General features: G+C 39.1%; 1 protein-coding gene across 1 annotated transcript; it reads right to left on the bottom strand.

The window, feature by feature from the left end:
• Positions 1-10374: 10374 nt before the first annotated feature.
• GDF9 (growth differentiation factor 9) lies at positions 10375-13131 on the bottom strand. Its single transcript, XM_001371982.4, has 2 exons — positions 12666-13131; positions 10375-11746 (listed from the first exon to the last, which is right to left on the bottom strand). Exons 1-2 carry the CDS (start codon positions 13063-13065, stop codon positions 10791-10793), a joined length of 1356 nt encoding a protein of 451 aa, XP_001372019.2. The 5' UTR covers positions 13066-13131; the 3' UTR covers positions 10375-10790.
• Between the last annotated feature and the right edge of the window lie 1003 nt (positions 13132-14134).

Below are 14134 nucleotides of genomic sequence, written 5' to 3' on the forward strand. Positions count from 1 at the left end.
TTAACCAATGAACATCAATTAACTCTTATCCCCTGTAATAAAATGGATGATCTGTGTGGAACTATTTCTGGTTGTGGTACTGGATACTCTGGCAGTGGCTAGAGAGCTGCTAAGGGGAACCTTCAGGGATGCCTATTTGTTATGGAGATAGATGAGAGATAATGAGAGGGATGGATACTGCTAAAGGGGTGCTCTGGAGCTGCCTATTGATCACTATTGGCTAATAAGTCAAATTATTTCCTACCCTTCACCTCCCACTCTTCCACCGGAGGCCCTTCTGCCTCCCTTTTCCCTCCCACGATCTTAGTCAGCCACCTTCTAAGTAACTCAGGGGAACTATGAGATTTCAGAGAAATATTCTTCACTCTTCCTTTCTCAGGTGAGGAGGTTTATTGGGAAACAGGATGGAGAACTGAGGTGAGAGGGATGAGGGTTTCCCTAATCTATAATGAAGTATAGGAGGAATTATGGAAAATGTCAGTCTAGTCCCAGTTGTGACTCAGAGACAGCCAGAGAGATGGAGGACAGTATTTTTCTTCTTTTCTTCTTTCTTTAGTCAGATAATCTCTGCTTGAGTAATTCAAGTCCAGACTGTTCAAAAACCACAAAGGTCTCTCTCTCTCTCAGCCTAAGTCAGGAAAACCCCAGGGAAGAAGTTTCTCTCCTGGCCAGTAAACCCAGAGCCAAAGTCCCGGTTCCTCTCCTCTCCTCTCTCGCCAGGCTCCCCCAGCTGCCTCCGCCTGGGAACATTCTGTTTGGAATCTTCTCCTTGATTGACAGACAGATCCTTCCCTTGGTCTGCATGCCTGGCTTGTCCTGCAAATCCTCTCTTTCTTCAAATAATCATAGGTTGTTATATTATTATATTCAAGCCTCTTTTTCTGAATGCCTCCTGGCCCCTTGCCCCTCACTGGGTGCCATTGACCAGGAAGAAGTAACACAGAGAAAACAAACTGAAAAACAACTAAGGCCCTTTGAATGCTCCCCAAGTTGCTGCTTTGCCATTGCAGCCAGAGTCTGTTTTCCAACCATATGGTTAGCAGAATGTCTGTGCATGCTCTGAAGGCATTTCTGTCATCAAGATTCTCCCAGAAACAAGCTCCATTGTTTCTTTTGCATAGAGAATTGCCTCAGGGGCACTCTATACATAGTTATGCTCATAGGGTATGAATTTCTTTTCTTTTTTCCTTTCTTTTTTTGGTTTACTTTTACCAAGTATTGGTTCTAAAGCAGAAAAGTGGTAAAGGCCAGGCAATATGGTTAACTGATTTGCCCAGGGTCACACAGTTAGGAAGTATCTGAGGCTACATTTGAACCCAGGACTGTCTGCTGAGCCACCTTGCTGCCCCAGTGACTGAACTAATTGTTCAATCATGTTTTCTTGGAAGTTATTTGCTAAGATTCTACAGAGTTCCTTGAGCCTAAACCAAACTTCTATCTAGATAGTGTGCACCTAATTTTTCTACTCTAACAAGAAGGCAGCTAGCTCCAATAACCTCGCCTCCAGAGACTATAGCTACTGTTGCATCATATAAATGTATTCCCGTGTTTCTTCTCTGCCCCAGAGAACCATCTCAGACACTGTAGCTACTGTTATATTATATAAATGTATCCCTATATTTCTTCTCTGCCTCAGAAAACTATCTCACATAAAAATTTTTTTCTAAAGAAACAAAAGATGTTTTAAAATCACCAAAATACCAATATTTCTACACACATAGACTTCTTATCTTCGAAAGAGTCTTTTCATATTCTTTGAGGTTGTGCATTTTCATTTTCAATGGGCTTTGGTTGTTCTTTCTATTTACATTGTTATAGTCATTATGTATTATGCTTTCATGGCTCATTTTGCATCAGTTTACATAAATCTTTCTATGCCTTTCTGTAGTCATCATAGTGTTTCTTATATCACAATAATATTCCAATACATTCATATACCATGTTATAGTTTTAATAAATAGCAGTAGCTGGAACTGTGAAGAGAGTGCTTAGCCCACACTTAGGGAGGCCTGAATTCAAATTCAGTCTCAGATACTTTCTAGTTGTGTAACTCTGGCAAGTTGCTTAGCTTTTGTCTGACCCAGTTTCCTCAACTATAAAATTGAGATTATAATAGCACCTACCTCATGAAGTTGTTGTGAGGATCAAATGAAATAATATTTGTAAAGCAGTAATCGCAGTGTCTAGCACATAGTAGGTGCTTAATATTTGTTCCCTTCTCATATGTATTGCCAAAAAGCACTGGTATACTGCTGGGTTTATACCCCAAAGAGATAATATGGAAAAAGTCTTGTGCAAAAATAATTATAGCCACCCTCCTTGTGGCAACAAATTGGAAAATGAGGGGATGCCCTTCAATTGGGGAATGACTGAATTGTGGTATCTGGTAGTGATGGAATACTATTGTTGTCAATGGAATAATGAACTGGATGAATTCCATGTGAACTGGAACAACCTCCAGGAAGTGAAGCAGAGTAAGAGGAGGAGAACCAGGAGAACATTGTAAACAGAGACTGAAACACTGTGGCACAATTGAATGTAATGGACTTCTCCATTAGTGGCAATGCAGTGATCCTGAACAACTTGGAGGGATTTACAAGAAAGAACACTATCCACATCCAGAGGAAGAATTGTGGGAGTAGAAACACAGAAGAAAAACAACTGCTTGATCACATGAGTTGATGGGGATGTAGACTCTAAATGATGATCCTAGTGCAAAAATTAATAATATGGAAATAAGTCTTGATCAATGACACATGTAAAACCCAGTGGAATTACTCTTTGGCTACAGGAGGGCGTGGGAGGAGGGGAGGGAAAGAATATGACTCATGTAACTATGGGAAAATAGTCTAAATTAATTAAATAAATAAACTTAATTAAAAAAGAAAGTACTAGTATAACTTTTATCAGACTATTTACCAACTTGGGGAGGGGCAGGAAATGAGGTAGGGATGTTTTCTGAACTGGAAAACGTCAAAAATTGTTTCCAAATGTAATTGAAAAAAAATTTAATTAAAAAAATACTTGTTCCCTTCTCCTTATTTAAGCCTAGAAAATTAGAGAGTTTCATAGAGAGATAATCTAAAGCTTACAGGGAAAGGGAATTCTCTCTCTTTTAAAATAAGAAATATTTAATAAACTTTTGGTACTGTATTAGAGAACTATTTAGTTAATTGATGAAAAAGATGTTACAATTTCAATAATTGATAGGAAAGTATCAAAACATACCCTTTGGTTGCCTTAGAACAGGAGAAGAGAATAAGGAAAATGTGCAAGTAGCAGATAGAAAAAGAGGTGATCACCCTGACCATAAGCCCCTGTTACAGCTGGTTCTATTAGTGGACAAAAATCTCTCCACAAAAGCATGATTCTCCCTTGGTAAATCAAATGCATTCTGAGCCATTGTTTATGCCAACAGTTATTTTAATCATAATTGCTCCCCTCAGGACAAGCTTGTTTGCTTTTTAATTACCCACCAGTTCCAGCTCTTTTTATCCGGTGATGGACCTACTTAACGAGAACAGTTCTGAGCTGCTACAGTAAAGGTTGCCACCAGTAAATCTGAAAGCCGAGTCTCTAGGCTGAGGCTGTATTTTGTCCTCTGAGGACCCAGGGAAAGAATAACCTTTGGGGAGTGGTCCGTTTTCAGATCAGAGCTTCCTGGGTTTTGCTAAGTTCCCAAACTTCATTTTCCGTATTCCTATACTACTTTTATATATACCACCCAACTACCGTTAAGCTTTCCCCTGGTAACAACCTGGCAGCTGTTTTAGACATGATTCTGTGTGTTTTCCTTGCCCCAATGTCATGAAGCAAAAGAACTTTCCTCTCAGCTGAGTTTTACAGGAGCCAGCCATTTTAGGTTAGCTGTTAGGTAACATTTTGACCATGACAATTTGCAGAGGACATTCACCAAAACAGCCAAGGAGGTGCAGAAAGGAAAATGTATTAATTCAGTCTTCTTCCCTTTTCATTTCACTGGCTTTTTGTGTCTTTGGGGGACAGAATAAAATAATGCCACAAAAGATAAGGACTACTAAAATCTCAAATGGGAATGTCAAGAGAGTGCTGACTCAATCACCCAATAATAATAGTAGCTAATATTTATAAAATGCTTAATATGTGTGAGGCACTTTGCTAAGCACTGTGTTGTTATCCTCACATCAACCCTGGGAGGCAGCTGTCATTATAATCCCCACTTTACAGTTGAGGAAACTGATGGAGACAGAAGTTCAGTGACTTCCCCAAGGTCAAACAGCTAGTGTCTGGCTAGCTTTGTACTCGGGTCTTCTGGACTCCAGGCCCATCTCTCTATCTACTATGCCACTTAGCTACCCTTGTTCTTACTTAATGAGTTGGCCCAGTGAAAAGATTAAAAGTGATCCTGCATCATTTTCTTATCGATTTCTTTTGTCCTGTAACTGCTCAAATCTCTGAACTCCATATAGAGTTCAACAAGTCTGCAATGGATTAAGTTTAAAAATCCAGATCTCCTTGCATCAAGGAATTTAACCGACCTTGGAGAATCCATGTGAACAAGTGTGTCCAGCCCGATATCTTTTTACCACCAAGCTATCCTTCAAGGATGTCTAGTCTGCTGTCCAAAGATCTGGGCTGCTATCTCACTCCTGCACTCAAACAATGAGCATTTCTTAGCCTCATGAGAAAAGAAATTAGGCCATTCCTAGCTCCCGTTACCAAATTTCCAACTAAACAGGTTTGCTTCCTGTACCTCACTTCTGTAATCAATAATGTCTTTATCCCATGCTGTCATCTACCCTGTTCTGTAGTCCCCAAAATCTATAACAGGGGAACTGCTCTTTTGCTCCAGGTCTTTTCCATTAATGGTGGCAAACTATTGGCCCATTTGTTATCAGGCAGCAAATCCCTGCTAATAAATGAAATTGAGATAGAGATTTACCTCAGTTTACCCTTTTATTAAATTCCAAATGCTACATCAGCACACAGCAATAGCTTGGGAGAAAGGTCCCTCAGTATCTGATGGCCCATCTTCTTTCTTCTTAAATCTAAAGCAATGAACCTGGACTCATGGGACCTGAATTCAAACACTTACTAGCAGTCACTACCTGTATCAACTTGGGTAAGCCTCAACTTCTCTGGGATTCAGCTTCTTTATCTATGAAATTAACAGATTAGCCTGGATGATCTCTAAGATCCCTTACGAATCTGAAAAAATGATCCTATGATCTAAATGCCTATTCCCAAGGCAAGGATTATCTATAGGACTTTCATCTCCAACAATTTAGCCACCTCAACTAAAATTCATTTATTAACACCTGAATCCAACATACTGTTTCCTCAATGGGAGACCTTAATTGGTTAGTAAAAATATTTAGCCAAATGTGTGCTGTAATACTGGTCACCTCAGAGCAAAATCTTTCCCATTAATGATTCTAAAAGGAAGCATCAATAAGGGAAGAAAAGTGAAAGCCAAAATGTCTGGATGGAGGCCAAATAAAGACATCAAAGGTCTTTTGAATTGACTAGGATGTCTCTAAAGAACCATCCTTTGTCTGGAAATGTATAGTCCCAGAATATTAAATATTAAGCATCAGAAAAGAAAAAAGAAAGAAAACAGGTTATTTCCTTGTTTAAAGTCAAACATTTACTTTAAAAACCAAAAATAAAAATCTCTTTGCCTTAATAAAGATGAAATCACACAGAGAAAGTTGTAGTGGCTTATTTATAGTCTTTGGCTCTTGCTTGCTAATCCATCTCCTTGATGAAAGGTACCCTAGTGTAGGAAGTACTGAACAAAAGCCCTTGAGTAAAGTTAGCCTGTCTGATATTAGTTACCTAACATTTCTATAGTGCTTTAAGGATTAAAAAGCACTTTACATGTATTATCTCGTGAACCTATATTGTCATCAGGTTTTCAGATCTAGAGGAAAATTTAAAATTAAGCCAGAAATTCAAGCCATGAACAAATATAATGGCACTCTTGTTTTGCCATTTGCTCACTTTGCATTCTCTGAGCCATGAGGACCATTCTTCAAATTCCCAGTGAGATGAAGCTGGCTCTGGGAAAATGTTTTGCAGATTCCATTCAAAGCCTTAAGAGTAGACCTCTATCTCTATGAGACAGTGAACAATACATTCATTATGGTGGGCATCAGGCTCTCTTTGTGCCCTTCTATTTTTATTATTTCCTCACTCCCTCAATAAATGTTAGTGCTCAAAAATCACAAATTGTAAATCTAGGAGTTGAAGTAAGACCTTGTCTTCCAACCAGTTACTGCCTTAGAACCCTTGAAAAGCAAACAAAACTAGTGAATCACTGGTATGTCACAATTGGGACTGTCCCTTCTCCCCCAGTCCTCCCTATATGAGGGGAAAACTGAGAAGGTAAACCAGTGATAGTGAACCTATGGCACCAGTGCCAAAGATAGCACACAGAAGCACTCTCTGGGGGCACATGCCACCCCTCCACCCCTCCCAGAGTTTGTTACTAGAAAGGCAGAGAGAATCAGGTGGAGTTGCTTCCTACCACCCCCCCCCCTCCACCATGCCTAACATTTTTTTTCATATCCCCTGACTCTTCTGCCCAGAAGCTCAATGGGAGCTCACAGCTGGTAAGGTGGGCAGCTCACAGGCCACAGAGCTGGAAAGGAGCAAAGTGTTTGGGTCACTCCCCTCCCTCTCTCTATACTCATTGAGGACATTCCTCACTTCACCCAACCCTTCACCCAGCAGTCCAGTGGGAGTGATTCCTCCCTCCCCTATGTGAAGTAAGGGGGGACAGGTAAGGGCACAGCACTGAGTTGGGATGTGGAATGGGGGCAGGGCCCAGCACTCTTTCTCCAAAAGGTTTGCCATAACTGAGTTAAACCATTAAAATCATGCATTTAGAGATACTTCTGGGTCATGGGACCAACAAATGGAAGACTAGATGCTTTTTCCAGTTTCTACTCTCAAAAACTCCCTTGGAGTGATTTGGACCAGTCTTGTGCCCCTGAGTACTGAAGCCAGTGAATTCCTCAAGAATAGAGGAGACTGAGATAGCTTTAGGGTCCAATTCCCAGGACCTACCACCAAAAGGGAAAGGATCAGGAAATAAGTGATAAATATATATATATATATATAAATAAAAAACTATAACTATTCTAGACTTCAGGAGGAAGAAACCTTGATTAAAATCTTAAAGCACAAACAAATAAAACAGGAAAGGTATTAAAATAGAAAGTATAATGACCAGCAAGACTTCTAAATTGCAAATGTCTCTAAATAAGTATTGCAGAACAAAGAAAATTGAACCAACATCTGATGAGATATAGCAGAAGTATGAAACTCAAGAAAGGTATCCCTGCAGCTTGCACATTAATTAACATTATCTATGCTGTGTATATTGTGTATATATATGTGGATTCTGAATCTTGAAAAGTTAAAAGAGGGAAAAATTGCAGATTTATGGCTTGCATAGCAGAAATAATTAGAATTTTAAAAAACCTTGAGGCCACAGTGGTGAATGTCTCCAAAATAGAACTGATTTAGAATAGAATTATACTGAAGTAAAAGACAATCTGACAAGAGAAGCAAAAAACAATGTTAAAAGAACACAAGAATACAAGCAAAATACATTGATCTCAAAGACAAATTGTTTATCAACAATTTCAGGATCATAGGTTGCCCAGGACATGTGAGTCTGTATGTGACTGTAAATCCAACTGCCATGCAATTTGGAACACACCTAAAGAAACTCATTGCACACTTATGTATAACAGCATACCCTTTAAGAACCATTGATAACGAGTATGGCTATAAGATTATTTGAGGGAACTACTTCATGAACATCAATGGGGAATACCAAATGACCATTGACGATTGGATCAACATTTCCCTTGGCTTACAAATATGTCAATTTCCAATAAAAATAAAAGCATAATATAAAAGCAAAAGTTGGATTTGCAGTCAGCAGAGAACTATGGTCTTCGGCAAATCAGTTCTCTGAATCTGTTTTTCCATCTATAAAAAGGAGGCAATAACAGCATAGAGTTTCATAAAGATGTGCTTTGAGTGTTGGAAAAAGTCTGTTATTGAAAATTACTCCTATCACAACCTATATGTGGGACACAAACTCTGATGAAAAATTCAAATTCAAAGAGAAAAAGTAATTCACCATATTAGCAGCAGCTATTTCTCTTGCCAGAGCTAATAACATTATCTATCCTTTTCAGAACAAGGAGACATGTGGCCAGGTTCAACTATTCTAATCTTAACCAGCTGGTAATTTTCTGATCCATAAAGATACTGGTATATATTTGTTATATGAAGTTAATAAAGCAAGTTTCATCTAATATGTCCAGGAGATCCTCATCCAAATAACTGAAAATATAAAGCTTTTATTTAATAAATACTATCCCACATAACAGCAAATGCTCCCCCCCCCCAGCTTTTTTTAACCCTTACCTTCTGTCCTAGAATTGACACTAAGCATTAGTTCCAAGGCAGAAGAGCAATAAGGTCCATACAATAAGAGGTTAAGTGACTTGACCAAGTTCACACATCTAGGAAGTGTCAGAAGTCAGATTTTAAACCCAGGACCCCCCATCTCCAGACCTGGCTATCTGTCCACTGAGCCACCACCAAGTAGATTCCTAAAACCTCTGTGCTGAAGTTTTTTTTGTTTTTGTTTTTTTTTAACCCTTACCTTCCATCTTGGAGTCAATACTGTGTGTTGGTTCCAAGACAGAAGAGTGGTAAGGGCTAGGCAATGGAGGTTAAGTGACTTGCCCAGGATCACACAGCTGGAAAGTATCTGAGGCCAGATTTGAACCTAGGACCTCCCATCTCTAGGCCTGACTCTCAATCCACTGAGCTACCCAGCTACCCAGCTCCAACCCCCCCCCAAGATTTTTAAGGAAGATAAAGCCACCTACAGGCTGGCAGAAGAAGCACTAATTGTATTAGAAGATAAGATTTCTAAACTTGCCTGATTATTTTTATTGGTCAAAACAGTAACTTGGCAGGAGGCAAATTTTCCTGTATTGAGTGAATTTTTAGATAATTGCAATGTTACAAAAACAATCTTTTCTAATATCTAAAAATACTTTACTTTTTATTTCAGTTGAATAAACCATCAATTTGTCACATTTTCCTCTAGCAGTCACAGGTGACAAATGACTTTTCATCATATAATTTATATGCTTCCTTATTAAAAAAAAAGAGGCTTTGTTTTGTGCAGAGACTAGGACCAAATAGCATTGCCACTACACTTGAAATTGAATGGTACAATTAATGTGTCATTAAAATATCCAGGAATTTGCAAAAAGAAAAGACAAGCAATCAGATATAATTATAAGCAATTTTAGCCCCAGAAGAGAATTGAGAAAATGTACCTCCCCACTTTATTTAAGACGTTGTAGGGGGCATCTGAGAAACTCAGTGGATTGAGAACCAGGCCTAGAGACGGGAGGTCCTAGGTTCAAATCTGGCCTCAGACACTTCCCAGCTGTGTGACCCTGGACAAGTCACTTGACCCCCATTGCCTAGCCCTTACCACTCTTCTGCTTTGGAGCCAATACACAGAATTGACTCCAAGATGGAAGGTAAGGGTTTAAAAAAAAAAAGAAAAAGATGTATTTTATAAGACATAAATGATGTTTTGGGTGGGCTTCTGTGTTGCCCTACCCCCTAAAAAAAAAAAAAACCCAAAACTTTGTTATAAGGCCTGGTCCATTGACTAGGGAGGATACAATTAGAAATGAAGTTTGTTTGTTTTTTTTTAAAGTAGCAATTAAATTAAACTTAAAAAATAATCCAGAGCTAAAGTTAAAAACCATTCTTAGTGTACCCTATTGTTCCTTGATATTCTTGGTCAACCCATCATATTAAGTGATAGTTATCATCTGGTTGGAACATGGTAAGTAAATCAATTCAAGGATAATATATGGCTTTATCCATGAACTTCTAGATCTGTCATGTTTTTCCTTTCTTTCTAGAAGAGTTCTTTTCCTTTAAAACACAAGTTTAAGGAGAACACTAATGCCTTTAATATGAAAGATGAAGGTGAATTATTTCTAATATGCACTAACCTGAATTGTATGCAAAAGTAAATTTAATGCATGTGTCAAATTCATAAGTTACCCCTCCCAGAAAATGAGATTAGTAAACTTAAAAAAAGAAGTACCACACAGGGATTATAGTTCTTCAGTTCTTTGCTATCCTTTGTTCCAATGCAAGAAGTATATGAAGAGAAGATTGCTGGCAAATAGGTATTTAGAACTTCAAGAAGAGTATCATCTAATCCTCTATGCTTTCTACTTGCTCCCCCCTCCATCATTCACCCCTAATTGGCACTCCTCCCTACCCCAAGCACTAGTCTATCAAATATCCATTATGAAAAAAAATTCTTAAAGTTTCAGAGAAATCACACAGAAAACATATTCTATTGACATGTATTTATTCTTTGCGTCAAGACAACATTTTCCCTTATTGAATGTTTATCTTCACTTCCACTAATAGATTTTCCCCCCCTCTCAAACAGAAGCAATACATCTCTTATTTAAACCAAAACTCACTTCCTCAAGGCATTTTAGGGGCTCCCAAATACATTTGGAATTCCAACAAAAGATTCAGCAGCACTCCAAACCTACTTATTACAATATTTATCAGAACATGCTAAGCCTACCTGATAGGTTTCATCTAGTGCTAGCCAGCAGGGTATCCAAAGATTTACCATATGAAGCCTCCCTGAAGACACAGCTCTAGTCAGCATTAATGTTGTCCTGAAGTCCCAGGCTTTGGGGTTTTATTCCCCCTAAGGCAACACGCTATTGGCAAGTACATTTTGTTGCTATCATGTCTTCATATTCCTTATAAGCAATAGAGCCATCGAGTTCAATAGTCAAGACACTCAAGGGGCTGTATTTAGCAGGCACACAGGAAGGCCTTGGGATGGAGGAGTCTAGCTTCTCATAGATTATGTTTTGCACCATTGTATGGACAGGAGAACCGTATCGATGCCCAACAAGCCTGGGACAGTCACCTTTGCAGTATCGAGGATTGTATCTATGTGGTGCCACAATCCAGTTGTCCCACTTCAGCTGGCTAAAGCTCAATTTAAAGTCATGGAGTTGACACTCATTCTCAGGAAACAGAAACTGCTTGAGATATTCACTCAGATTGTAAGAGACTGGCATTGTGGGACTCTTTGCTTTGGAGTCTCCAATTTCTTCATCTCTTCGGCGACGGGAGAATTTCCTATCCTGAGTCAGCTCTTCTTCCTTATGGTAGAAAAACAGATCTCTCTGGTCAGGTGACAACTGGTGCCTTCTTTTGTATCTGAGGGAATTCCATCTATGGTAAGCCTGAGCACTTGTGTCATTCAGATATACTAATAGTGATGGAGCCATTAACCTGGCCATATCAAATAACTCATCCTGAACTGGATTCTGTTGGTTTTTGAGACAGGTGAAATTCAGAGCTATGTGGATATTTCTCTTGTTGGAGGCAACTAGAGGCTGAAGCAAAGTCGTCACATCTATTTCAATCCACTTGTGATTTTTTCTCAATTCAAACTGTAAATTAAAAGTGAAGGACCGGGGAGACCCAAAACAAAATGGGCTAGAACATTCAGGTTCCTTTACAACGAGGTGGCACATACACTTGGGTGTGGAAGAAAAAGAAACTGGATTCTTCAAAGAATATAGCAAAACAGACTTGAGCAAATATTCATGGTCAGTAATACGGTCCAGGTTAAATAGCAGATCCATTGACTGAAGAACTCCTGAGGGAAAAAGCAAAACAAAATCCACCACAGGTGTTTCAATATGGCAGAGCATTTAGAAATCAAGTCAAATAGACAACCTAATGGGAAGAATAACAAAGTTAACACTTCATATACTCTCCCTTTTTCCTGCAGGTAAGAGAGGCAAAGTGAAATGAGACACCCTCAAAATGGTCTTATACAACAGTGGCAATGTAAAGACATTGATTAAATATTTGTTCCCAAAAGACTTGGTAGCCTATCACCAAGAAAAAACATGATAGCTTTGGTGGTCAATGAAAGCAAACTGACCATTAGACTGTAGAGGTGGAGATTATCTTCACATGGAAGGAAACAAGTAAAGTGGAAGAGGAGGGAACCAGTTGAGCCCTAAAGTTTCCTTTGACTTTAAAAGTCACATTTTCCTGTGTATACTTTCTCTGATTTCTGTTATCGCTTTGGAATGGATAAATGAGTTTTTCCTTTAAAAAAGGGGGGGGGGGCAGCTGGGTAGCTCAGTGGATTGAGAGCCAGGCTTAGAGATGGGAGGTCCTAGGTTCAAATCTGGCCTCAGATACTTCCCTGCTGTGTGACCCTGGACAAGTCACTTAACTCCCATTGCCTAGCCCTTGCCACTCTTCTGCCTTAGAACCAATACACAGTATTGATTCCAAGAAGGAAGGTAAGGGCTTTAAAAAAAAAAGCCTCCGAGCCTAGCCTATCCTGGCATAGGAAAGGGTAAAAGACAGGAATCTTTTGATAGAAAACCAGGTGTTAGTTATTTCTCTATATTTGGTCTTAAGGAATCAAAATACATATTCTATTTTTAAAATGAACAATTAACACCTGAATCAAGCACCTGGATGAAACCATATACTCAATTCCTTTTCCTTCTTCCCTTCACCATGGTCATAGTTTGAGAGGTTCTACTCCTACACACCTGTGACTTGACCCCAAGAGGGCTGTTGGTGCTGGGCACATGGCGTGAAGAGACGGACGGTGTTGTAGAGGTGACTTCTGTCAGACTTAGGGATTCCTTCTTTGGTGGCATATGCTTTATAAAGCCTCTTCATGTAACGCAGGGATCTTGAGTCAGGTTGTAGCCTCGGTGCCCCAGGAAGATGGCGGTTAGTTAAGACCTTGAGGAGGGGTGGCGGGAGACCAGGGCTATTTTCTCTATCTAGAGGCTGTTCCCAGGGCAGAGGTTCAGCCTCAACGGAGGCTTCCCCACTTGTTAAAGTCCCAGCTTCATCCTCAAGGGTTGGAGACCCAAGGCTAAGGGAGGAAAATATCCAGACAGAGTAGCAAAAGTAGAGGATAAATGTGCTGATCATTTCCATAGCTTGGGGAGCTTTAACAAGGCCCACATCGCCCCTATACCTGGTTAATCCCTAAAGCAGAGAGAGGTCCTGACTGCTCTCTTAAGTTGAAAGTGGTAGGGAGGGGGCGGGAAGGGTTTGGATGATAAGGGTGCCCAGCTGTGGTGATAGTTTTGTCAGCTCTAGAATAGCTATTTTGAGAGAAATTCCATTTAAAATCACCCTAGACAATATAAAATACTGAGGAATCTATCTGCCGAGACAAACACAGGAACTATATGAACACAACTACAAAACACTCTCCACACAACTAAAACTAGATCTAAACAATTGGAAAAACATTAATTGCTCTTGGATAGTTCAAGCTAACATAATAAAAATGACAAACTAATTTACTTATTCAGTGCCATACCTATCAAACTACCAAAAAAAAACTTTTTTATAGAATTAGAAAAAAAATTTTTGAACAACATTCCTCTGGAAGAACAAAAGATCAAGAATATCAAGGGAACTAATAAAGAAAATGAAGGATAGAATATCTATTTTGGAGGTCTTAGCTAATAACACTTTGCTTACCCAATTTGTCCCATTTGAAGGATTTTTTTAAGATATTTCTCCTTCTTTCTCCTTTCTTCAAACTTGTGAGAAAAAAAATGTAGGTGTGCTGTAATTGCCTCCTTGAAAGACTTAAAGATTCTAGAGAATGTTCTAATCAGGGGCCCCCTGTTTTACTTTGATATAGTTTATTAAGAGTCTTAAAGAATTCTCAACTTCCTTTGCTCAAGGAAATGAAAAGCAGTAGTTATTGGTGGTGATGATTCTGTCTGCTGTAATGTCAACATGCTATTTATGGTAGTTTGTGGATTTATACATCTATTCCATAATGCACCTCTCCTATTACCTTGAATTCAGGGCCTTAGAATGACTTCATTTTTTAAAAATAATGTCAATTTGGGGGCAGCTGGGTGGCTTATTATTTTTCATCATTTCTTTTGATGCAATAATATTCATATATCATAATTTGCTCAACTGTTCCCCAATGGCCTGGGAGTCAGTCTAAGGCATTGAAGTCATTATCCTGATAAAAGAG

The sequence above is a fragment of the Monodelphis domestica genome, chromosome 1 (genome assembly GCF_027887165.1).
Source record: "Monodelphis domestica isolate mMonDom1 chromosome 1, mMonDom1.pri, whole genome shotgun sequence".
Taxonomy (NCBI): domain Eukaryota; kingdom Metazoa; phylum Chordata; class Mammalia; order Didelphimorphia; family Didelphidae; genus Monodelphis; species Monodelphis domestica.